Genomic DNA, 23,839 nt, shown 5'->3' on the forward strand with positions numbered 1-23,839 from the left:
GAGATACTGTTTTTTAAAATAATGTAACTTAAAACATGTTGTTGTTTGTTCTTTTCATTCATAGACACCAGAATAAAATTGGAATATTCACCTCCTAAAATTAGCTGTACTTTTTTGCAAAAGCTTGTGTATTGTTAGAGTATTAGGCCTCTTGGTTTTCCTGCTCTCTATAGTTTATATTAGCTGATTAATTAGTCAAGCTGTCTGCTCAGATTGCAAATCTGCAGTTGCCTGCTTGTTAGGAATGCAGTTCTACCTTGTTTGTTGTATTTTTATTTATTTATTTATTTATTTTGAAAGCAACATGTTTGCAGCAATGTTCTTTCTGGTGAAAATATTTTATATTTCTCCAGCTCTCTAATTCAGAACTCTTGGAAAGTCCTCATAGGTCCTTCAGTGCAGCAATAACTACTGCTCTAAATTTCTGACCAACTGCACAATATTTTACTCCCTACAAGAACAATTTCTACCCAGAATGTGTGTCAGTGCTGCAAGAGTAAAGTGATGTAATTTTGTTCTTGCAGCGTTGGGAAAAAGCATTCTGGTGAAGTATGTATGATGTTTCATGTGTGACATTTCATACCCATTTGACAATCAAATTCAATATCCTTATGTGTAGAAATTTAAGCACGCTACTCTAATAAATAAAGTAATGAGTTATTGTGGTTTGATCAGGGGTCATAAGCCCATATTTCATAATAATCAGAGGACCCAAACTGGGATCAATGAGAATAGGATGAGGAATAAAATCTTTAATTATTTGCACTATTGGCTGTCAGCAGAAAGTCCCGGGCTCTTTCTGCATCAAGTTTGCATGTTCTCCATGAGCAGGTTTGCGTGGGTTCTGTTCGGGTACTCCAGCTTCCTCCCCACTGTCCAAAAGCATTTTAGGTCTACTGTTTTCTCCAAGCTGTTCTTAGAAGTGACTGTGTGCCAGACCAGAGACCTGCAGTCTACTCTACCTCTGCCTTGTACTCTTGTACCTGGTGGCACAAGAGTACAAGAGATGGATGGATATGAGCATTTTTAGGACTCGTTATCCCCACCATTTAGCAAAAAATACTTAATAACCAAGAGAATAAACATTCATTCAAGCAAATGGCTGTGAAAAGGTTTGTTGAGAAGTGTGAAATGGGAATAGGATGGGGTGAAATGTCAACATGTATCTGAGCGAGTCATCTGGACGGTTTCAAGATAAAAGAATGATGCTGATTAACGCAAAAACACCCAAGTCTGCATGTGTTCATTTTAGTATTTTTGCAAGTAAATAATTAGGGACCCTAATGCACCCTTTTGCTTTTTTTAGCTATCTTGTTTTTTTTTAAGCTATAAATCATATCTGCAATACATGACTATAAGATTATTATATTCACAGAAGATGCAAGTCCCTGTCTGCCCTCAGAGATTATGAATTTAAGTCCAGCGACTCTTGATGGGGCTTTTAGGCTGATGTCACACCTGAAATAGAAAGAGGAGATTATTTCTGTTATATAAAACAGGACCAATCTTTTCTAAACAAATGACGGCAAACAGCATCTCAGTGAGAGAGCTTTGTCTTCTGTGTGTTGCTACTGTATCAGAACAACTCCAGTGTCAGAGACGGATGTACAGAGCTCAAGTGTTTTATTCACCACTGTGTCTGTAAAACATGTAAAGCTGCAGAATTGTGAACAAATGCAGTCCAGTTCTGCTGGTTTTAAAGCCGTCTATCTATTTGGTTGGAGCACAGCTCAGTAACTTTGACTGTAATCTTTTCTTTGCTTTGTCGCTCAGGCACATTCATGTACGCTGAGAAATCCAGCTTTATGCGTTCTTTAGGATAAGTGGCATCTGTTAAGGGAGCTGTCACCACCATGTTCCTCTGTTCAACCACTTTGTGGTTGCTTGATGAAATCGTTTCTGTGAGTGAATGTCACAGGACAGAGAACATGTCGGGGGCTGAGGTCAGCAGGTAGACAGATTAAAAAGGTCATTTGGCTCCATGTTTTCTCGCATTTTTTTGGCTTATTGCTCGGTTGGCAGTCTGTAAATGAAAATTTCCAGGATTTGTTGAGTTTCAGGTCACAAAGATGAACACAGAAATATTTGACCATAAAGAATGGTGAAATTGAGTAATTGCTCTCTGCAATTTTATTTCCCATTTTCTCCTTTCTGTTATATTCATATTTCATTTACCAATAAAGTACTGCTCTTCCTCATCAGGACCACTATAGGATGCTGATTTCCTGAGTGCTTTTAGATCACGACAACTTGTTTTTACTGAGTCCATGAGATAAATAATAATAAAAGTGTCCCTGAATGCAACTCCTTCTGTTTTCTTGTTAGCTTTTTTTTTTTTTTTTTTTAGGTGACGCTTACGCAAGATTGAGAAATCTTACAAGTCATTGCATTGACATCCATTGGGGGGATTTATGGCTGGTGTAACTGCTCCTCTGAAGAGTAAATTTGTAACATTAGTGAAATGAGAATAGTTCCCAAATTCAGAAACTCATAAAAAGCAGCCGTACTTTGGTAGATTAAGTTTGACATTCCACTTTTTCTTCTAAGCTCTTAGGGGACCATAAGAAATCTAAAAAGTCAAATTTTTGAAGCCATCAACTTGGGTTTAATTTCCCGTCGGTTGTAAATTAACATCTGTTTGCAGAGATCAATAAGCCTTCACCGTAACGCCTCAGTTGATTTAATTTTTACTTCAGACATTCTGTGTTTATTGCTCTAAAACATCTGAAACTTGAGGGTCCGCTGGTTGAAATGATTCTTTCCAGCGCCAATTATTAAAGCCGCTGAGCTTTTTACTACTTAAGATATTTTACACGTGTGGTGTTTGTTTTTCTTTGCAAAGTCGCCACAAACCCAAAGTGGAAGTTTTTACAAGGTGGGGAGACAATAAAACGCCAACACATGCAAGCAGAACCAGCGTGTTTTTGAGAACATGATTTAAATTAATTTCCTGTTGTTTTTTTTAGTGTTGTTTTGCACTGTTGCTTTTTAGGTTTCTTTGGCAGTTGGTTTCGCACAATAACATTGTCAAAACAGTACTGAATAAATGATTTACATTGCAAATGGAGCATTTGTAAAATTGCAGTTGCAAAGGACTGCTTTGACATGTGGTTGGATGATATATTTTAAGTACTGTGCATCAACACTCTGCATGCTAAGAACTTTTTTTCAACTAGCTTTGACGCACACACCGTAACTGTAATCAGCAATAGTCTCACAATGAAATGTTTTCCTGACATCATACAACCCTAATTGCAAATTCATTAGCGAATCAAAAGTTAATAATGTTGAGTATAGCTTGTTTTTTTTAGATTCTTACAGCATAAAAACATCAAAGTATTTGATATTTAAATAAACACTCCAAATAAATATAGATAACATGATGTGACTGCTTCTATTTAGAACAGAAAAACAATAGTTGTTCTTATTGCGCCACAATAACATAGTAATTATCACAGCTTTAATGTCTTTACCATAAGTTTTCAACCTTGAGTTAATAATGAAAATAAAAATCTGCTAAGATTAGTCCAGTCAGACAACTCCAGCGTAAATTCATATTTAATAGCTATCATAATGGTTACAGTGGTCTCATCAATCCTTGGCCATGCTGCTGGGAGTGATGAGCAACTGTCAAACACCTGAACATGTCTTCTGCATGTCAGGAGGTGAGGATCTCTGACCTTTAAGCCCAAGAGAGGCGCAGCAGCAGCAGTGCTTGCTTGCAGCCTAACTGGTCTGCTCAGACTTGTAAGGTATGGTTCCTGTATTCTGCAGAGGGTGTTAAACATCACATGTAAAGGAGCAACAGAACTCACTTGCTTTATATGGCATTTGTCAAATAAACATGCCTTTTGGGTGGTTTGCATGATATGACATCGGTATCAGTTAATGTACTGCTCTGTTTACCTGAAGCAGAGAAGCTATTCCAGTGGAGAGGAGAGGTCTTTATTTCACGGGTTAGGAAAATTGATGTAATATTGATCAATGTTGGTTATCGGCCATAACGGCAATGCTGAATATTGATAGCAGCCTAAATTTTCCCTAGCTTATTACAGGGAATATTATACCTTAATGTCATTCTGGTCTTTAAAAGGTATCACAAGTCTAATAAACTGATATTAACTTGGTAATTTGTTAGGCTTAATGTTTGGAACAAGACTTTACGGTTTGAGGTTTATCAGGGATGCTGTCATAGTTTACCATCTGTTTTATATTTAAATTTGTGGCACTTGTTACATTTACTCAGTTTGTTACATTTACTCAGACAGGAAATCAGCATGAAGAGAAGGGGTGAATGTCCCAGGGTCGAGTTTGAATCAAAAATGGCTACATCAAATATTAAATATTTCCAAGGGTCTGAATTTGTCTTTTGGAAACTTACAAGCTAAGTGCAGAAGTCTTCTTTCAGACCTTCAGCTAATTCCTGCACAATGTTGGTGTGTAAATGAAGGCAGCTAACCTATAATCCTGATAATCCACCAATCAATACTTTCCCAACAAAGCAGAGAGTTTTCTTCTATAAACACCCGCAGATCGCTGTTGCATCATCATGTGGCTGGTTGCTAATCTCAGTTTATCTCTGGCTTGTCAAAGAGGTTTTTTTAATTTGACCTTCTGTTAAGAAGAAATGAGACATTACCACAAAAAAACTAACAGCAAAACAAGAACAAGCACCAACCCAAAGACATCACAGGTTTTAATACTCCCTGTCCTTTTCTATCTTTGGAAGTGATTTTTCTTGTTTAGGAATGCGATTATGCAACTTTTTCCCAAACGCAAAGTCTGACGGAGCCCATATTTTCGCTTTGTGACGATGCGTATGCTGTGAAAATAAAACCCAAGTTTCTGATTCTCTGTATTGCTGTCACCATCACAGATACAGTGCATCGCTCTCGCTGCTGCATTATGCAACGATAAAGCCAGTTGTCATGGTGTTAGCCTTGGAGAACTACAGAGACTTTCTGTAAAGGTGCAGTCACCGCTTCTACTGCCAATAGCTTCACTTTTCAACCTGTAATATTTATATATATTTTTTCTTTTTATCTCTCTCATTTTGGTTTCGTGTCGGTGTGGTGTACTAAGCAGAGACTCTGGACTCTCGGCTTGAAGGACTTAGACATGATTTGTTTGATGGAAAGTGCTGAAGAGTGTGGCTGCTTACATTGGGATCTGGGAGCAGTTAGTGTCTCTCTCTTCATGGAGTGATATTACCATTACTGCAAATAAGGTTGGACAAGGCTTGCGCTGCTCCTCGGAGTGTGGGCCAGTGTTTTCTCTCTGTCAGTCGGCGAGGGCACTGGTGCATGAGATACACACAAACAATTCATCCCTTTCCTCCTCTTGCTATCACTTCTTCCACTGCTCCTGAAGAGGGTCTTACTCTGCAGAAGCAACATTGGCATTCACGTCACAGCGCGAGCGCGCACACACACACACGCACGCACACACACAATTCGCAGAGATGATCATATTTCACCATTCATCCACTCGTGGGTTTGGCTCCTCTAAGGTACGTGCGCTGTTGAACTGGTTCCACCTCTTATCGATCTAGATTGCTCTTCTCTGCAGCTTAACCCTCAAGTTTAGAGTCGGGATGTCGGCGCATACGTGTCTCTGTTTTCAGTTGTGTTTTTAATAAAATCATGAGATTGCTGCTCTCTTAATCAATGCTCTGAGAGTTTGGAGCACATGATATGTTTTAATTGATCGAATCCACTTTCTATGTATTTCTTGGAGCACCCTATGCATCAGCTCATTTGTTGTGACTGAACCCTGCTGCACTAACTTTTCTTCCCGTGTTTGCCATTCTCAATCACAGACTATTAACTCCACTGGCTCTGTGTGTGTGTGTGTGTTTTACTATTTCAGGCTTCTTCTCTCCTTGCTGCTGCACACTGAAGGAACCCCACAGTGAAAGAAAAGAGTAGCAGCCCACGAGTGTTTGTTTGAAGAGGTGAATGTCTTTGTGCACACGTGTGACCTGCTAAAGGAGAGTTTCTACCCCAAGAGACGCCCAGCAGAGATGCGGGGAGCTCACTTCTTGGCAGCGATGCTCCTATCGCTCACTTCGTTGTGTGCAGTGGCGAATGGCTTTCCGTTCAGAACGCCTCTGGACCTGGACGTGACTCCACGTGTCACCGTCCTGAGCAGCGGTAAGGATGTCTGCTGAGATTTGTGTTCATGGTTTTTGCAATCTGAAAATATTCTCCAGAAGAATGTTTGAGAATATCCTGTGATTAGTATTTTTACTGTTTCCATCTCTCAGGGTGTTTCCTAACACTGGCATGAGCCAGTGTTAAATTTTCTCTGTGTGATAACCATGTGTAAAAACACCAATACCGATGTTAATTCATTTATTTCATCTGTTACATTAACGTATTGTTATTAAAAATGGACCGGTTGCTGGTACACCATAAATGTCAAAGATTTGACATTCAAATCTTTAATCTTACAATTTCTATGGTTCAAAGTCCTTTTTTATTAAACAATACAGAAAATGCCAGCGCTAGCCAGATTGTATATGGATTATAGAGTAACACAGTGCTTCCCTTTCCCCACCTGTTGCTAAAAAAAAAGCCACTACACATTTTCCCGGCTTACAAAGCATTACATTTTATCTATTTAGAGGTGTCTTTGATTACAGTCTTGGCATAAATAAAGCAGCACTACCCTTCACACTTATCCAGGTAATCTTCCTTTAAACCTGGAGTTGGCAAGTTTCATGTGGCATGATAGTTAAGCAGCTGACTGCAGGCTCTGCCTGAGCTGATAGCCCATCTAATTAACCAGCCGATGTCCGGTCGTGTGCTTTGCTCTGTAAAATGAAAATAAGCCAAGAACTACATTTCTGCACAATAAGAAATTGAAAATTATTAATCGAATGGATTAGTTTGTGTTTGTTAGCTACGTTACAGTGAGCATGTGTGACTAACTTAGTTTTATTCTCATGTAACTTTCATAGTTTTGTGCTGCTGTTAAGAAAAGCTCATGCTCATATATTTTTATTATCATCATTATTATGAGGACAAGGTATGAGGAATATCAAACTATTTCCAATGATTTTAAGTTTGCAACAATTTTCTTATGTCAGAGGTGAATGTGAGCAAATGATAACCAAGGATTTAAGACCTTGGTATAAAAAATAACTAAAATTTATCTAAAAGCTTCAATTTCTTTAGCTGATCAATTGAACCTCTTTTTTCCCCCCCATTCAAAGTTTGAATAATATTGAATGCCACTTCGGGCTCAGTTAAATAATAATAAAAAACTGAATTCAAAATGGAGCTCAGTTAAAAATTTACATTTTTATCTTGTATCTTTTAAGATTTTTGTTTTTTGCGCTTCTTTCTTTCGCACCTTAAAACGGCTCCATTCTTGTTTTTGTTTTTTTTTCCAGAAATCTCAGTTATTCACTCCTGTGAATAAACATTGTATCTCTTTCTTTGACAGCGATGATTTTTTTACTCTTCTTGTAAAAAAATCACTGCATAGCAGTGATTATTATTTACTTACCTTGTGAGTGATGGCATGTAGCCTGAGGAGCGATGGAGACACAAGCAGATGTGTGAATTGCTTTCTCTTGGATCCCCGCAGAGCAGAGTCTGACTTCGCTGAGAGCAGTCGAGAAGCACCGTAACCATGACAACTGTTGTAGTGTGGTGCAAGACGGCAGTATACAATTTTTATCTTAGGACGTGTGTAAGGATGTATGAATCGTTATAACAGGAGCTCTTTATTTTTTTATACTTTTTTGGAAAATTTCTTACTGCAACATAAAAAGTTTTTTATAATATCTGATCCCACTTGTTTCTAAACAGTTTTATTTATTCAAATATTTCTCAATACTCCTCTTTATTTAAACCCCTCTTATGTTTAGCTTATTTTTATAATTTGTGCATGTTTAGCTCATTTTTATAATTTGTGTTCATTCAACCTTTCGACCCTCTTAAACAAATTCTTCTTAATTAATTCCTGTTGTCTGCTTATCGCTCTAAGTCAACATAAATATACTTTTTTGTATTTTTATCCTTGGTCTCACCTCAGTTGTTACTGACTATTCTTCTTTCACTTTACTATGTTATCAAACTGATACGGTGCCTTGAAAAATAATTCATATTTCTATAGCTTTCTTACATTTTGTTGCTTCCCAACCACAAATTTGAATGTATGTTATCGTAACCTTTTGTAGCAGATCAGCACAAAGCAAACAACTTCAACAGAAGTTGAACCCTGAACCTGCTCTCCCTTACATAACGGCAGAGCCTGGATCAATATTAAAATGGTATAGATGCAACCAAATTCATGTTAGAATGGCCTAGTTAAAATCCAGATAAATCCAATTGAGAACGTGTGAAAGTTGCTTTTTGCAGGCAGTACAAAACTGGCAGATATATACAATAAAAGACTTGCAGCTGTAATTGGAGTAAAGGTGATTTAACAAAGTATCGACTTAGACTGGCTGAATACAAAAACAAGCCACATATTTGATTGCATTATTATACTTCCACCTGATAATAATGAATGTTTTGTAATCTGCCACATCTAATCCAAGTAAATAGAGTTTTTTTCTTCAAAAAAGAACAAAAAAGGTTTATCAATTTAAATAAATTCTCCAACCATTTGGGTGATGGGGAGATTTTTAAATGGAGAAACAAAAACGTGAGAAAGCCTCTCCTAATTTAAACCTGTCAGCTGTTGTGATCATTTGCTCTCAGATTCATGTAAACGTCAGAAAGGTGAGCAGTAAGCACGTCTGACGGCAGAGCATGAGCTGTCACGTCACAGTCCAATGCTTTGAAGTTTGATGAGGGTGTGTGCGTGTTTGTATGCTTTGTGTGTGTGTGTGCTTCCTTGAACACAGTGTACTGCGCTGATCAGCTGAGGTCCCTGCAAGTGTTTGCTCAGTAAATAACATCACTGTGGCTTCTCTCTGTGACTGGCTCAAACCTTTTTGTTTCACAACCCGACTGAGACAGCCTTTTCTGCAATGCTCTTCTTAGCCGAAGCTAAAAAAAAATTTGCTTTTGGGACTTATTATTGTAAAGCAGCCCTGATAAATTTCTCTCTGGTGTGCCACACTCCCAGTGAGGATGTTTTTTGAGATACTTCATTCCTGCTGTCAAGCCCTTACTCAACATGTTATGCGTCTTAATGCTTGGATTGCTTAGAGGAAACGTCAGCTTTTTTTTTTTTTCTTCAGTCATAATGCATTGTCTTCTCCCATAATGAGACGCTCATACTGCATAGAAGTTCTTGTTCTGAAATCCCCCAGAGGACGAGAACTCTTCTTGTTTCTGCTGAGAATAAAGGATAAAAGTAGACACCTGAAGACCCGGGAGCAGCGCGGGTTAGGAAATGACTTCTGCTCAGCTGAACAGAGAGCATTGTGTTTCAGAGCAGCTGATAGGAATCTTAATGACAGCTTCCGTGATAACCATGCAATATTCAGAGGAAAGTGAATTGGCTGTGGCTGGTGGATTCATGACACATTTCTTCTTGGCTACGTCGCTCTCTGGCAGGCATGAGAAGTAGATTGTCTTTGCATTTATCTGGCTTAATTGCCGTCAAAATTACCGTACCTGATCGTAGAAGCTGCTCAGCATCAATCTCTGCGGGTATTTTAATTAGACACTGACTTAGCTGTACATCATAGGCCGCTTCCAAACATTGCTTTTGTTCTTACAGGCTCAGAGATGTCTGTGTGTATTGACACTGGTGTCATGTTTACTCAGGCTAAGTGGACTCTTGATAGATTATATGTTTAGAACTTTGCACAACTTTCTGCCGCAAGCGAGTTTCTAACGTCTGTTGTTAGTGTCTGCGCGTGAGCACACATTGTACTGAATGTCTTCATGTGACCTCATTAGTATCTTGGACTGTCAAGCAGATCCATCCAAATATAGCTTGGAAAACCAGAGAGTGACATGCAGCTAAAACCAGGAATTTAGATACCTATAGCACCATTTGTACACAATCTGTAATATCTTTGCTGATGGGTATTTTTTTTTGATGAAATTTTGTCAATATTTTCATCTAATGTTGTTTTCTTATTTTGTCATCTATTCTGAAAATTGCATCAGTTCACTTTGCAGCAAAACAGCCTCAAAACATGATGCCACCAAACCCGTGCACCACGACTATGTCCTTCAGATGCAACAATGGTTATCTTTCAACTCCAAACATTTCAACTCCAGGTTAATCAGACCGCAGGATGTGTCCAGAAATCAATATATCTTCCTGAGTTCAATTGCAGACTTAACTGGCTTTTTATGCTGGTTGTAGCATAATCGATCCTTCCTTTCTGAATGCACTCTCAACTTCAGCCAGCATCTCCACAAGGTCTTTTGCTTACCTTGATGCAGATGCAGATTTTCATCCATCCTCGACATGGTGGTCTTGTCGCACAGTAAACTGCTCGGCAGGATAAGGTGCTCACGTTGAACTGTTTTGTGTGCGAGCTGATAAGGTGTGCAGTGGTGAAGCAACAGTGCAATGTGTCCAATTATCTCATCAACCTTGCCAATATTTGTTCGGATTGTGGGAAATGAAGGAATTTGTCACGAAACACGTAAGAAATCGGTACGCTGAACTATGAAATCTCTACCGTGTGACTCCGTGTGGCTAACAAAGTACCCCCAAGAGTGAGGGAGCCTTTATAAATGAAGGCAACTGGATTTCTGTTGGTATCTTAGAAGATGTTTCACCTCTCATCCGAAAGTCTTTTTAAGTTTTAAAACTTTAGTTGCAAAAATCTGGCTTATAAACTGTACACAGGAACAATCACAGTACACTGAATGGCAATAGAGTGCACTAATGACCACTACCCTCTCAAATAGAGGGAAGAACCAGGTTTTCATGTGACCTTGATGGCCTCATTAGTGAAAACAATTGCCTCATTAAGGATTTATTGTCCCGAAATGTTCCAAAAGATATTCTGTCACTCTGCTTAAAAAAGTTAAATCACCTTTTAATGGCATTTCTGATGAATTGCCAACTCTGCTCACTGGGCTACCAACACTTCTTTCTTACTAGTATGGAAGAAACGCATTTTTAAGAGGAATGTGTGAAAATTACTGAAAAATGAGAGCAGACGGGTCAGTTTCTGGCGTCAAGGTATTCCAAGGTGCTAAACAGCCATGTGTCAAAGTTGCTTCAGTCTATTTGCTTTTCAACGTACTTTTAATGAAAAGCCAGGACATTTTCATCCGTTTATTACAGTAAGCACTGCTTCACTTTCCCTCCCCCACCTGTTGCTGCACACTGCTAGATGTTCCATCGTTTTTCCCCTCACTTGCAAAAAAACAGCTAATTTGATTGCTTCAAAGTATTTCTGTGTGCAACAGACATGACTTGTCATTGAGTGGAAACTGGGGGTGGGAGGAAACAGGCCGTGTCTTTAAGCAGCTGCTTGCAAGGTGACTACTAGAGCCTGACTAATTAACCAGCTTTGACTGGTTTGTTATGCTTGTGTTACTGTTAAAAGAGGAAAAACTGTGAGAACGGATGATATTCAGATAATTAGCACTTGTAAATATTACTCAAATAAGTCTGTGTTTATTCAACAGTTTTGCTAAGGCATATGCATCAGAGTCAAAACAACATTAAATAAATGTTAGCTGTGAGTAGAAGCCACGTTTTATGCCACTGATTAAAAGGTAGACATGTGCGGTTAAAAAAAATAGCTGAGATTTGTGTTCAGAGTTCTGAGGACAGACAGAGTTCTTGCTATATCCTTGCTATGGATATAGCAAGGAGGACTATATCCATAGGGACCTCTCAGGATGGATAGTTTAGGAACAGAAATATCAAAGGTAAAGCAGAGTTTGCTTGCACAGTGCGGGAGATACTGGGTATATTTGGAGAAATGTGCTGGAGATTGAACTCCAGCCTTTGGTAAGGCCAAAGGAGTGGTGAGAGAGGATATGGAGGTGTTTAGCTTGACAGAAGAAAAATGCAGAAAACATTCAACTGAGGATGTTGGATGAACTCGGATACGAGTATATTTTCGTTTGAACGTGGCATTTTGGTTGCAGAATAGAATTGAACTTTGTCTTCAAATGTTTGTGCTATTAGTGCAGCACCTTGATTTACAGCCCAGTGATCTGTGTATAAAATTATCCTGACCTTTCGTAGGCTTTGATGAGTGCTGGAAAAATTAATTGGATAAGATCACACATACCAGGCAGAAATTGTCAGACCAAGTAAATGACACTGATTATCTTTTCATCATTACGGCTGCTAGTGGGAGGGACACATTAGGCAGCAAGTAAATACTGTGTCGTTGAAGTTAATGCGTTAGAATCAGGAAAAATGGGCGAGGGTAAGAGAGTTTGACAAAGGCCACCTCCCCGATGAATCAAACAACTCAGTCATAATGTCTGCTAAGCTGCAGCTCAATTAAGTGTTGGGCAGCATCTTTCAAAATTAGTCCAAGCAACAACAAAAAAAACACAAAAAAAAAGAAATGGTGAAGACTGGTCTGGGTGGTTCAATGCAACAAGCAAACTACTGTCGATCAAACTGGTGGTTCTGAGAGAATGTGCATGAAAACGCTGACCCACTCTTTTATTTTATTCACATCTCACGGATGGCCGAGTGAATCACTTACCTAGAAATGCATGGTTCCAAGACGCACTACAGGAAGAAAACAAGCAGCACAGACAGCGTGAGACTCTGCTGGGCAGCCTTGTGTCCTGCAAGGTCAATGTTTCTTACCACCTACATACCACTTACCCTGTTGTTAAAAAAAAAAAGTGAGTATTCACTATGCGTGATGCATGATGGTGCTAAAGGGATGGTGGATAAATCGCTTCAGCATTTTGTGTAACAGCTGTGCATGTGTAAAGCCCTGGATGATGCTCCTTTTAGTACTTATGATATTACACTGTTTTCTTTTAATACGCATTTTTATAAATCCACGACTAAGTCGTATTTATACACCTGCACATTGAAAAACCCCGGGCAGGACGGAGGTGGTGGGGTGGAGTCGCCGCATACACCTCAGAAGTATGTAGTTGCACAGCTGCGCCTACCAGAGCATTGTCGCAGACCATTTACATCCTTTTATGCAAATGGTAACCACTGATGACTGTGGCCTCTTTCAACAGGATAATGCTCCCTGCCACAAACCAGCGTCTCTTAACCAGCACTGTTTAATCACATAAGCTCTTCATTTAACGGCGAGGTGATCTCTTCACTATATTCTAGATGGTGGGGACATTGTAACTATGGGAAAGAAAGGGACTACAGGGAAAAATGTGGGTGGATCATATTCAAAATCATCAAGGAAGAAGCTTCAAACGTGTTTTTTGAAGAAAAGAAAAAAACAAACAAACATATATTTAACTCAAATATTTTTCTTCAGACAACTGAATAAAAACTTCAAATTGTAAAGCAAGACAGGGAACAGCAACACCTGCTCTGTGATTTTGCATCAACATTCAAAAATCCTGCTGTGGGAAATCCATCATCCAAGATTAAATTCTGCTTTGGCTTTTTTATCCTCATCCTGTCAGATCCGATCGAGAAAGCTCTCTGTCTCCAGGTTTAATATGTCTTACATGACATGTTGGTGGACAAAACCCTATCAGCTTCTAAAGATTTTACTTTTTTTATTTTATTTATTTTTTTAACTTTAATCGCCACTCAACAAATATTTTTAACTTGGCATGTACGTTATAGCCGAGAAGATGAAAATATAATGATGGAGAATACCTTTCTTCTTCTGGGTCGGGTTATTTTTGAACCTGCATTTGTTCCCATAGAGACGGAGTGTAATCAATAGCCTCAGTGAAAAGTGTTTGTGCTTATTCCTAACTATTAATGTGTGAAGCTGTGGCTTTTTCTGCCGTACCTTTTGTTACTTCACAGAAATGTTCTGCAGAAATAACTGGAGGAAGTCCAATTACAATAGAACGCTTTTGGAACGTGTCACCTCTGCAATTTTAGAAGCTCATTAATGAATTGTAAATATTTCTATGCTGCCGATTTCAACTGAGCAAGAGTGGCTTAAAGACATACTGTAACTTTACAGTATCTTTGCTAGACATTATTCCTATTTGCAGAATCAGCAGACGCAGAGTCACCTTCATCAGAATCTTGTCCTCTTCTCATCTTCTTTTCCCGTCAGGTCTCGAGGGCTACAGGCGTTTCGAGTCTTCTGCAGTCAACTACAGCACGATGCTGCTGGAGGCTGACAGCGAGCGGCTTTACGTGGGGGCCCGTGGGGCCGTATTCGCTCTGAATGCCTCTGACATCTCAGCCAGCTCCGCTCTCACTGTGAGTTTGTTTGTTTGTTGTGTTGCTGCATGTATTGTGCTCACATGCCATGTATTTTTATTTTATTTTTATTTTTTTACAGTTTTTACTGTTTCATTTATGCTCCCCAGTTCAGGAAAGTTATGAAAAGAAAACATCCAAAACGTTTCATTTTGAGGTCGAAGCAAAGCGAACCACTGTTATGCTGCAGCCACTTTAATTGCTGCATAAATTTGAGAAAATCATTTTAATTTGTGTCAACGCCCTCCTCGGGTATTAACAAATAGAAGAATATCGCGTTAATTCAATTTGTACATAAATCTTAATGCAGGCTTTACCAGATGAATAAATATATGTAAAAACCCAATGCCTAATGTTTAATTCTGTTGTTAATAATTTACTTCGATGATGTTTAATGTTTAAACTGTATTTCCTTGTGCTTCCCAGCGCAGGCTTGTTTAGGTCAATGCTGAGCAATAAATGATGGTTATAGTTTGAGCTAGGTTAGCAGTTGGTATATCTTTATATGTTTTTCTTCTTATTTACTGTAAACTATTGTCTTTACTGTAGGTTATAGTTGTGTAATACACTGACTCAAATTAAAATTTTAATTTTCTTAAATATTCAGTTGTTTCATAACTCGAACACTTGTCTATTTCTCATTGTGGATAGTTTTCCATGTTACAGAAAGATTCTCCAATTAAAGATTGGATCATTCTGAAATGTTCAGCATGTTATGCTACTGCGATAAAAGCTACCTTTATTTAAAGGATTATAAAACATCTTTCACATGGAGGACTGTGTAGTCTTGTGTTTTTTATTTGTTTATTTTAATAAAATCAACAAAGGCAGAGCAGTAAAAGAAAAGTAAATGATTGTGTTGGATGCAGGTATTGTTGCCAGTATTCTTGAAGAAGACATTAAACTTTCATCACAGACTTCCTTTGGTGTATTTATGTGGAGAATTGACTGAAACACTCTCACAGTCAAGCTGTTGTAAACATCTCCAGGATGTGTTCAGGCTTAGATATTCCTTGAGGTAACTCATAATAAAAAAAGAGCAATTAAACTATATCCCTAGCTGGTGGCACAATGAACATTACACTTCTTGCCGTTTATGTGTTTAATGTTTCACTCGGCTACCTCTTTACTCTCCGGCACATAGAAATGTTCATGCCATATGAAATGCTTCAAATTTGAGCTGTACTTCTAGTATTGAGCCAAGAAAAGCCTCTAGGCTTTATAAGATCGGTGTTTCTTAATATTGTATTGAGCTAAAGCCACGAATATGAGCTATCTTATATACAAGCCTAGAAAAAAAAAATGTTTGAAGATATTGTTTCCTGGATTCTTCCAGGAAACAATTTGGCTCCAATTAAGAGTCAAATCGGTGTTACAATGTTTTACTATGTTTTTAGCAAGTGTTGTCCTCCATCTGTTCTGCTTTGTGTTTCACCTGTTTTTATGTGTGTGTGCGTAGCATTGCATCGCAAGCGCTGCTGTGCCTCCATCTCCTTTGTGAGCTAAATATCTGTTACATAACATAAAAAACACGTTTGGTTACTCAACAGTAGTCGTTTTAGATGCCATGGTGACAAAAGGAAAATCTATTTTCCCTCAATTGTGTGGTAATTTCTTCAATATCCTCAAGTGTTCAATGATGTGATTTTTTTCTGTCTTGCTTTATGTCCTTTGGTCTTGCTATAGATCGAGTGGGAGGCCTCCACTGAGCAAAAGCTTCAGTGTGTGCTCAAGGGAAAAGACAATAAGGTTGACACTTTGTTCTTTTAATCCTGTCATTCTTTTCATTTTTTTTATTCTGTTTTACTCTAATGATTAAAAGAAAAGCTACATTCTCTTTAAAAAATGCAGTTGCCAAATTATTCTCTCTCTGTGTCTCTCTTAGTTAAAATGCTGGTGAAATTCTTCTGCGGAACAAGGCTATTGCCCCATTTTTACATCCTTTCAATCTGTTTGAAGCACTTTATCACCATATCCCGGTGTTATGTGTCAAAATGTTCAACACTCTCTAAGCTTCATCCATCCAGCAGTTTCAGGCTTGAGCAAAGGGTTGAAATATAATTAGGAAGAAAGGTTAAAGAACAAAATTGAATGAAATCAAATGGTCCAATTGTTTTGGTGTTTAAAATTGATGTACTTAAGTATTTGCTTCCTAAAATAAGTGGATAATATCAGAAATGTAGCAGATAAATGTAAAATAAATGTCCATAAATAAACTTTCTGTATTGGCTTTACCCAATATTACAGAGCTTTTCTTCCAATTAAGCATTTGAATCAAAGAGTGAATTTATATTTAGTGTAATTTATTCTCTAACAAACCAGCCCACATATATGAATTTCATTAATATTAATTATTTGCTGTTATGTTACATCTGATATGTGAATGCACACATTGTTGTTTGTTCCTTTTATTTTAATTAAGTGTGCTTTTTGTCTTCCTCTTTCAGACAGAGTGTTTTAATCACATCCGCCTCCTGCAGAGGTTTAACTCTACGCACCTGTACATGTGTGGGACTCACGCCTATATGCCCCTCTGTGCATATGTTGTATGTCCATGAATACGTTTTCTTTCTTCAGCAATCCACCACATTAGTTTTAAGTTTTAGCTACAAAAACTGCTTTTTTAAGTATTTTTTTTTCCTCTGTTTTTCCTTTAGGATGAAAAGAGGTTTGTTATGTCCTCTCAGCCCGAAGAAGGCAAAGATAAATGTCCTTATGGGCCAACAACAGGTTTCACTGCCCTCATTATAGGTAAGCCACATGAAAAATGTACATTTCATGAAGAATTTGTCTTCAAATTTGGATGATGCAAAACTTTTTTTTTTTTTTTTGCTTCAGACCAGCAGATATACACAGCTTCCCGGTACGATTTCTGGAGCTTTCCGGATATTCGCCGAAACGCTCCATCTCCCGCTCTGAAGACGGAGAATGCTCCCACACGCTGGCTGAACGGTGAGATCATTTCCTGAAATAGAAGCATTTGATCACATTTGGATGGCAAGACTGTGCGAGTGCACCACAGTTTTATTTTAAAGTGTTTTAACATTGTGATGGTGTTTCTGGATGGCCCCTAGCAATTTGTTTAATAATGTAATGTTTTTGGTCTTAATGAGAAAGAGCACGCGGTTAGATAGATGAATTAGTTGATGTAGCAAATTCAGTATGGAATGACACCTTTAATTTTATTACATCTAAATGGGACACAAATACAAATATGCTAAGCAACTCCATACACCAAAAAATAGGCAAAAATGTTTCAATTCATCTCTTCTTCCTTGCAGAGGCGGACTTTGTGGGTTCAGCTCTTGTCAGGGAGAGTTTGGGCAGCAGCGATGGAGACGACGATAAGATCTACTTCTTCTTCACCGAAAAGAGCCAGGAGCAATCTACAACCTACAGCCACAGCAGGGTGGCTCGTGTGGCCCGAATTTGCAAGGCGAGTGCAAAACTCAAGGTCTTATGTATTCTGCTGCTGGGAGGGAAGCCCTTCATCAGGGCAAATGTGTGAAGTTTTTTTAGCTGATGTAACAAACGAGGGGCGGGCTGGGAGACACATTTAGAGTCGAGGAGCACGGCATAATTACAGGAGCAGACTGCGTCGGTGATGAATTAGCTGCAGAGCCAGTGAGGTTTGGAGAGGATGAATGCAGGTGAGACAGGCTGTTTAGCATCTTTCTTTTTAAAATGTGAATGATGAACATTCGCCACTGCCGTGATAGGCATCAGCCATCTGTTGCCTTTTATAACCTCGTTGTTCGTCTTTAATGAAGAGAACTCACTGGGGCCGTTTTTGGAGGTATATAAATCAATCCGTTTTATTATAATTGAAATGCACCAGGATTTCTTGTGCAGTGTCAAAAACTTCAGCTCAAAATAAAACATTTTTAAAGATTATTATCATAAAAGGACGTCTGTATCTGTTGTGTGCCTTTGACATTTATTATTGATCTGATACCAGGGAATGAAATTCCACGAGGAGGTCATAACCCCCTTTTTTTTTTCTTTTTTTTTTTTGTGTGCGCCCTCAGTTCTGTATTTCTAGAGGTGTTGCAGATATGAAACACGGCACCTCACACCTACCCACATCAGTTGTAAATGTCTTCCTGACACATTGGCTGTTTTGTAGTCCTCGCCTCACACGACTCTCCTCTCCTCATCTGCTCCTCCTTTTTTTGTCCCTCAGGGAGACCGAGGAGGCCATTTGACTCTCCAGAAACGATGGACGTCCTTCCTGAAGACGAGACTGACTTGCTCTCTGCCCGAGTACGACTTCCACTTTAACATGCTGCGCAGCGTCTTCGTAATTCATGGCCTCGCCCCGCAGGACACTCTGTTTTACGGCATCTTCGGTTTGGAGTGGTGAGTTAAAAAAAAAAAAAAAAAAAAGAAAATCTGTTTGGGTTGCGGAGCGGGAAGGATGGGGGATTGAGTTTGCGAAAGCGGACGAGTGAGACTAAGATGAGAAGCAGCAGCCAATACATTGAAGCTTTCGAAGATCCCAGGAGGAGATGAGATAGAAAGAGGGCAGAGAAACTAAGTCCAGAGGGCGTTAGGTCCAAGTGGTTTGACGAGCTGAAGGTTTACAGATGTTTAGGAAAAGGTTGAGAAGATTTTTAGTTGCCTTTGAATGTTGAGAAATGGCAGATTTATGTGGCTCAAATGGAACAAAAATACAAGGAGATTCTGTTCATTCAATAACTTTCAGCACAGAAATAAATACGTGGAGGCTAACTGTGGCTGCTGCTTGAATTGTTTAAGATAACCAAGTCTGCAATAAATTTCCGTTTACATCTCTTGGGTATCGCTCAAAGAGGAGGCATGTAAAGAGGGCTTCTCCTTGTCTGAAACTCTTTGCTAGTTAAAGCACATACACTGCCTTCAAAGGTTTTCATGCACCTTAAACAGCATGACAAAACTGCAAAGCTACCAAGGCTCAGTTATACACATGAACCGAGAAGCTGGGAAAGGGGAGCATTAATCAGAGATGCAGCAATGAGGCCCACTGTAGCTATGGAGGAGCTGCAGACATTTTGCTACCAGCCACAAAAGCTGCAGCCCATCTGAACTGATGGGCTCAGGGCTTTTTGGTTTGCAAATCCGTTAGTCCGTTTCTCATCACATTTAGTTCATTTTTGTGGAGTTTTCTGGACTTAAGCAGGAACTTGGTTTTTGCTTTCACATGCTGACAAAGTTATCACTAAGACAAAATTGAACTGAACTTTGGACTTTGAAGATTTTTGTGTGTATCACTACTGCATAAATCAATTCCTCATCCTAAGGCAGCAGCAATGGAAAATGCTATTTCATATCAAAGCAAACAGCATAAACAAATAACACTCCATACATCTTGATGTTGTTATTTTCTCTTCAAGCTCCAATTCTGTCTCTTACCTCCCCTAAACCTCGTTGTTGCCTCTTAATTCCCGTTCTCAGACCTTTATGATTTCTAATGAGCTTCATCTCTGTCAGCACTCATCCTCTTCCTCTTCCTCCAGTTTGTCTCTCTCTATCCTTTGACGAGCTGCGGCGCCGCTGCACCTCTGCTTCTCTTGCCATGGTAACCCCTGGTTTACTAGTGTTATTGTTTGTGACTTGTGCTCTGGTCTTTCTCCCCCTGCTACTTGACGTACAAAGGAAAAACGTGAAGGCGTCTGCAGTGTGTCGGTTCGCTTTGTCTGAAGTCCAAGAAGCTTTCCAAGGACCCTACATGGAGAGCCAGGATTCCGGCTCCACCTGGAAGGAATATGTTGGAAAAATCCCCGAGCCACGACCTGGAACTGTAAGCACACGTTCACAAGCTATTGCACACAGACAGTGACGGCTTTTGAGTTTTATTAAAATTAGAACAAAGCTCATCTTCAACTTGCATTAAACAGGAATAGCTAGAGAGCAGATGAGATCATTTTAAACCGAAGACGAATTTATTAAGATGTTACACTAAACATGGAGGGAAAACTAGACAAAGAATGAACGTCGACTTTGAGAGACTCAAACCATTTTTATGGCAATTAACGAAAGGGGAGAGGGGCCAGCGGTCGACTTTGCGGTAGGAGACATTTTCTATTATGGGTGAATTTCAGCATTTCTTCAGACTTAATTAAACTTTCCCATTAAATGGAAAAAAAGAAGAAAAAAAAGGAATAGTCAAAGGTTTTGGGGTGAGAGCGTGAAAGCCTCTTAGAGGAGTTGGCTGACATCATTTGAACAGAACAAAGCGAAAGGAAAGCTGCCTCCTCATTCAGGTGCAGTGAGAGCCGAGTCACCCTCGTGTCAGCGGAAAAACGGACGCTGAGCTCACACAGGCTTATTAAAATCTAAATGAAAACTTGCAGTTTCTCTTGACACGGTCTTCCAACGGTTCCTATTTTTCTCATGATGTCTGAATTCTCCCTGAGGACCGTCTCACTAATCCTCCTGACATCCTCTCTACCCTCCAGAGCTGGCCTCTATTTAAAGACTGGTTTATTACATATAAGGACAACACTGTCTCGCTCTCTCTCGCTCTCCAAGCACTTTGTTACTTCGTCCTCATCCCCAGTCCATGTCTCTCTTTGGTCTTTCTTTTACTGCAGTGCATTACTGGCAAGCTGAGGGCCAAGGGCATGAACGTCTCCACGTCCCTACCCGACGAAGTCCTGGATTTTGTCAGACGGCATCCTCTAATGTCCCATCAGGTCCAGCCTGCAGACAGACGTCCCCTCTTGTTCAGGAGGACGACAGACTACACACATATGGCAGCGACTGTGGTCCAGGGAGTAGACGAGCAAACGTACCACGTTTTATATATGGGCACAGGTGTGTGTGAAGCTTCTCAGCAAGCTGATTTTTAGATAAAAACTGGTAACGGAGGGTTTAGAGTCCTTTTTAAAGATGAACAAAGCAAAACAAAACGTTATTTTTCAGTGAGGGCTGGTGGGAGGATTTGAGCCTGGCACTGTTTCTGCTCTGAATGTTGAATCAGATCATTTTAGAATTGCAAAATGTCCGTTATGAAAGCTCTGCGAACGCCGGTCTGGTATAACCCCCTGGCAAAAATCTGATGTCAGCGTTTTGGAGGATGTTCAGTCAGTTGTTTCAGAAATCATAAATAACAAAAAAAACAACAAAAAAAAACAATATTCGTCATCCAATCAGATTCCAACATTTTCTTTTAACAGCTGATAGATCAGTTTGGCAGAATAGAGCGTTGTTATCCACCCAAGTTTCATCCTAAACTTTTAGTTGGAAATCTAGTCGATTTACTGACTTCATCGTTGACTCTTGAGATCTTCTTTTAATGAAAAATCCATTTGACTTTTGGAAAGAGAAACATCTCTAAGATTTCTCCTGTGCCTTTGCTGTTTGGGTTGTCAGAAATGCAGCCTGCAGGACGTTAGTTGGCCCTTGTAATGAGTTTGCGCGGCATATGAAAGCAATTCAGGAATGGAATTAATTTGGCTGATGATAAAATAATTGGGATTTTTTTTCTGTGCTGCAAATTAAAACATCTTGACAGAGCATCTTCTGATTCCATGTTTTATTTTTTGCCAGTGGTTGCAGTAATCATCTGTTAAATCCCATTTATCATACAGATTTTCATTATTTATTAATCAGATCTTAATGTACTCACTTTGAACCTGCTTGTCATAATAATAGTAATACATTTCTTTAAATATAATACAGACCCATTTGATAAATTGGAACATTACGGAAAGTTCAATTTATTTCAGGAATTTACTAAGCGATTTTATTATATAGGTAAATTACACACAGATGGATGTTAAAAGCAGAAATGTGGGTTTAGTGAAAAGTATTTTTAATACTCGTTTAAAAGTTGCTGTTTTCAAATTGTGCTTTTAATCTGACAAATGAGCTTCATTGATTATTCTATGGTATATTCTAATTTATTGAATATGACTGCAGTGAGTTTACAATGTAAAAGCACTAAGGATAATTCATCCGAAAAAAAAAAGAAAAGAAAGGTTTTGAGGTGAACGTTGTTAAACTTAAATCCTAAGCTCTGCTCCTTTTGTGGTTTTCCAGTGTTGAATCATCTCTGCCGACTAACATTTTGAAAACTAGCTAACTAAACATCCCAAACTTTTGATCTTTGCCTATCCAGATGAAGGTTGGTTGCACAAAGCCGTAGACATCAAAGGTCAGCTGCACATTATCGAAGAGTTGCAGCTGTTTGAAGAACCAGAACCTGTCACCAACGTTCTGCTGTCTACAGAGCGGGTAGCCAGTCTCGCCGCCTTAAATACACAAAGTTGAAGATGACTCACTGTCTTAATACTTAAATCCTAATTATTTCCCCCCTCAGACGAGTGTGTACGTCAGCTCCCCATCGGGCGTTGTTCAGCTGCCGCTGTCGAACTGCGAGAGATACGCTTCCTGCTACGACTGCATATTTTCCCGGGACCCTCACTGTGCCTGGAGCGGAGCCGAGTGTGTGGACGTAATGACTCAGTCGAACAGGTGAGTGTTGAAATCTGTCAGCGTGTAGTTGGATCAGGTGACTGAAGGTGACCCTTGATTGGGCTGATGTATCGCTGCGCCCTGTGACAATGTCAGCGCCCAGAACGGTTGCGTAATCAAGACTGCGGGCAGAAACTTGGCCCCGGCTGTAATCGTAAACACATCATGCGGCTGCATATTTGGTGTGCACTGAGTCATGTGGACATGTAAGCTTTATCGGCAGAAACAAGCTGATTCGGAGAATGAGGAAGTTGTGCAGTGCCTTGCAAAATAATTCATACTCCTTCAACATTTTCTGTATATTTTCAATGCACAAGATTATTTACAAGTGGGAACTAGAAGGAGGATGAAATGAAAATTTGAAAGGTGTGGTGTGCAAATCAAATCGCATTTTTCCCCTGATACCCCTAAATGAAATCAAGTTGGATCAGTTGCCTTTACAAATGATCCAATCAGTACAAACTAACACTCCATCAAACAAACGTGAACATGTAATTTTTATGGTGGCGCATGGTGATGGCAGCAACATGCTGTGGGGATTGTTCTCTTCAGCAGAACTTAGGAAACTGATCAAAGCTTACTTCTGAATCTTGTGGGAGACTGAAGATGACTTGAGATTAAAAGTACAGTCGGAACTGTAGTTGAAGATTTCTGTTCACCTGCGCTCTCAATCCAATCTGACTGAACTCAAGTTGTTTTCCAAAGAAGAAAAGACAAATAAATGCACAACACTGAGATCTATACCCTGAAAGACGTGCAGTGGTAAAAGCAACAAAGGCTGGTTCTGATATCCATCTTTCATTTAACAACTATGTGCTTTTTTTTTTTACCTTTATGTATCATATAAAAATGTGTTCACGAGGTTGTAGCGTTAAAAAAAATGCCAGGCTGTGAATACCTTTTCAAGACACTGTAAATAGATCAAGTGGAAAGGATAAGAAATAAAACCCTCTGCTCCCTTTTATTTTTCTATTGTGCTCATTATTATTTTTTTCTCCCCTTTCACAGATCCTCTTTAATCCAAGACATCCAGCATGGCAGAACGGGGTGTGAGAACACAGGATACGGTATGCAGAAGTCTTATCTGATGCTTATTTATATATAT

At 39.2% G+C, this 23,839-nt stretch overlaps 1 protein-coding gene across 3 annotated transcripts in view; it reads left to right on the forward strand.

The window, feature by feature from the left end:
- The window catches only part of LOC103476866 (semaphorin-4G-like), a 40,250-nt gene that overhangs the window by 1,354 nt on the left and 15,057 nt on the right, over positions 1-23,839 (forward strand). For 2 of the 3 annotated variants that reach the window (XR_001777376.1, XM_008429567.2), the window contains exons 2-14: positions 5,869-6,152; positions 14,129-14,277; positions 15,964-16,026; positions 16,725-16,823; positions 16,935-17,028; positions 17,116-17,229; positions 17,559-17,713; positions 18,461-18,636; positions 19,912-20,056; positions 20,850-21,072; positions 22,379-22,494; positions 22,580-22,734; positions 23,743-23,801. Coding sequence is in view for 2 of the 3 variants with exons in the window: in XM_008429567.2 (XP_008427789.1) it covers positions 6,023-6,152; positions 14,129-14,277; positions 15,964-16,026; positions 16,725-16,823; positions 16,935-17,028; positions 17,116-17,229; positions 17,559-17,713; positions 18,461-18,636; positions 19,912-20,056; positions 20,850-21,072; positions 22,379-22,494; positions 22,580-22,734; positions 23,743-23,801 (1,678 nt within the window). In the remaining variant the exon portion in view is untranslated. Of the gene's footprint in view, positions 1-5,332; positions 5,510-5,868; positions 6,153-14,128; positions 14,278-15,963; positions 16,027-16,724; positions 16,824-16,934; positions 17,029-17,115; positions 17,230-17,558; positions 17,714-18,460; positions 18,637-19,911; positions 20,057-20,849; positions 21,073-22,378; positions 22,495-22,579; positions 22,735-23,742; positions 23,802-23,839 lie in introns of those variants that run through there. The other variant, XM_017309148.1, reaches the window with a different exon arrangement.

Source organism: Poecilia reticulata, linkage group LG15 (genome assembly GCF_000633615.1).
Source record: "Poecilia reticulata strain Guanapo linkage group LG15, Guppy_female_1.0+MT, whole genome shotgun sequence".
Taxonomy (NCBI): domain Eukaryota; kingdom Metazoa; phylum Chordata; class Actinopteri; order Cyprinodontiformes; family Poeciliidae; genus Poecilia; species Poecilia reticulata.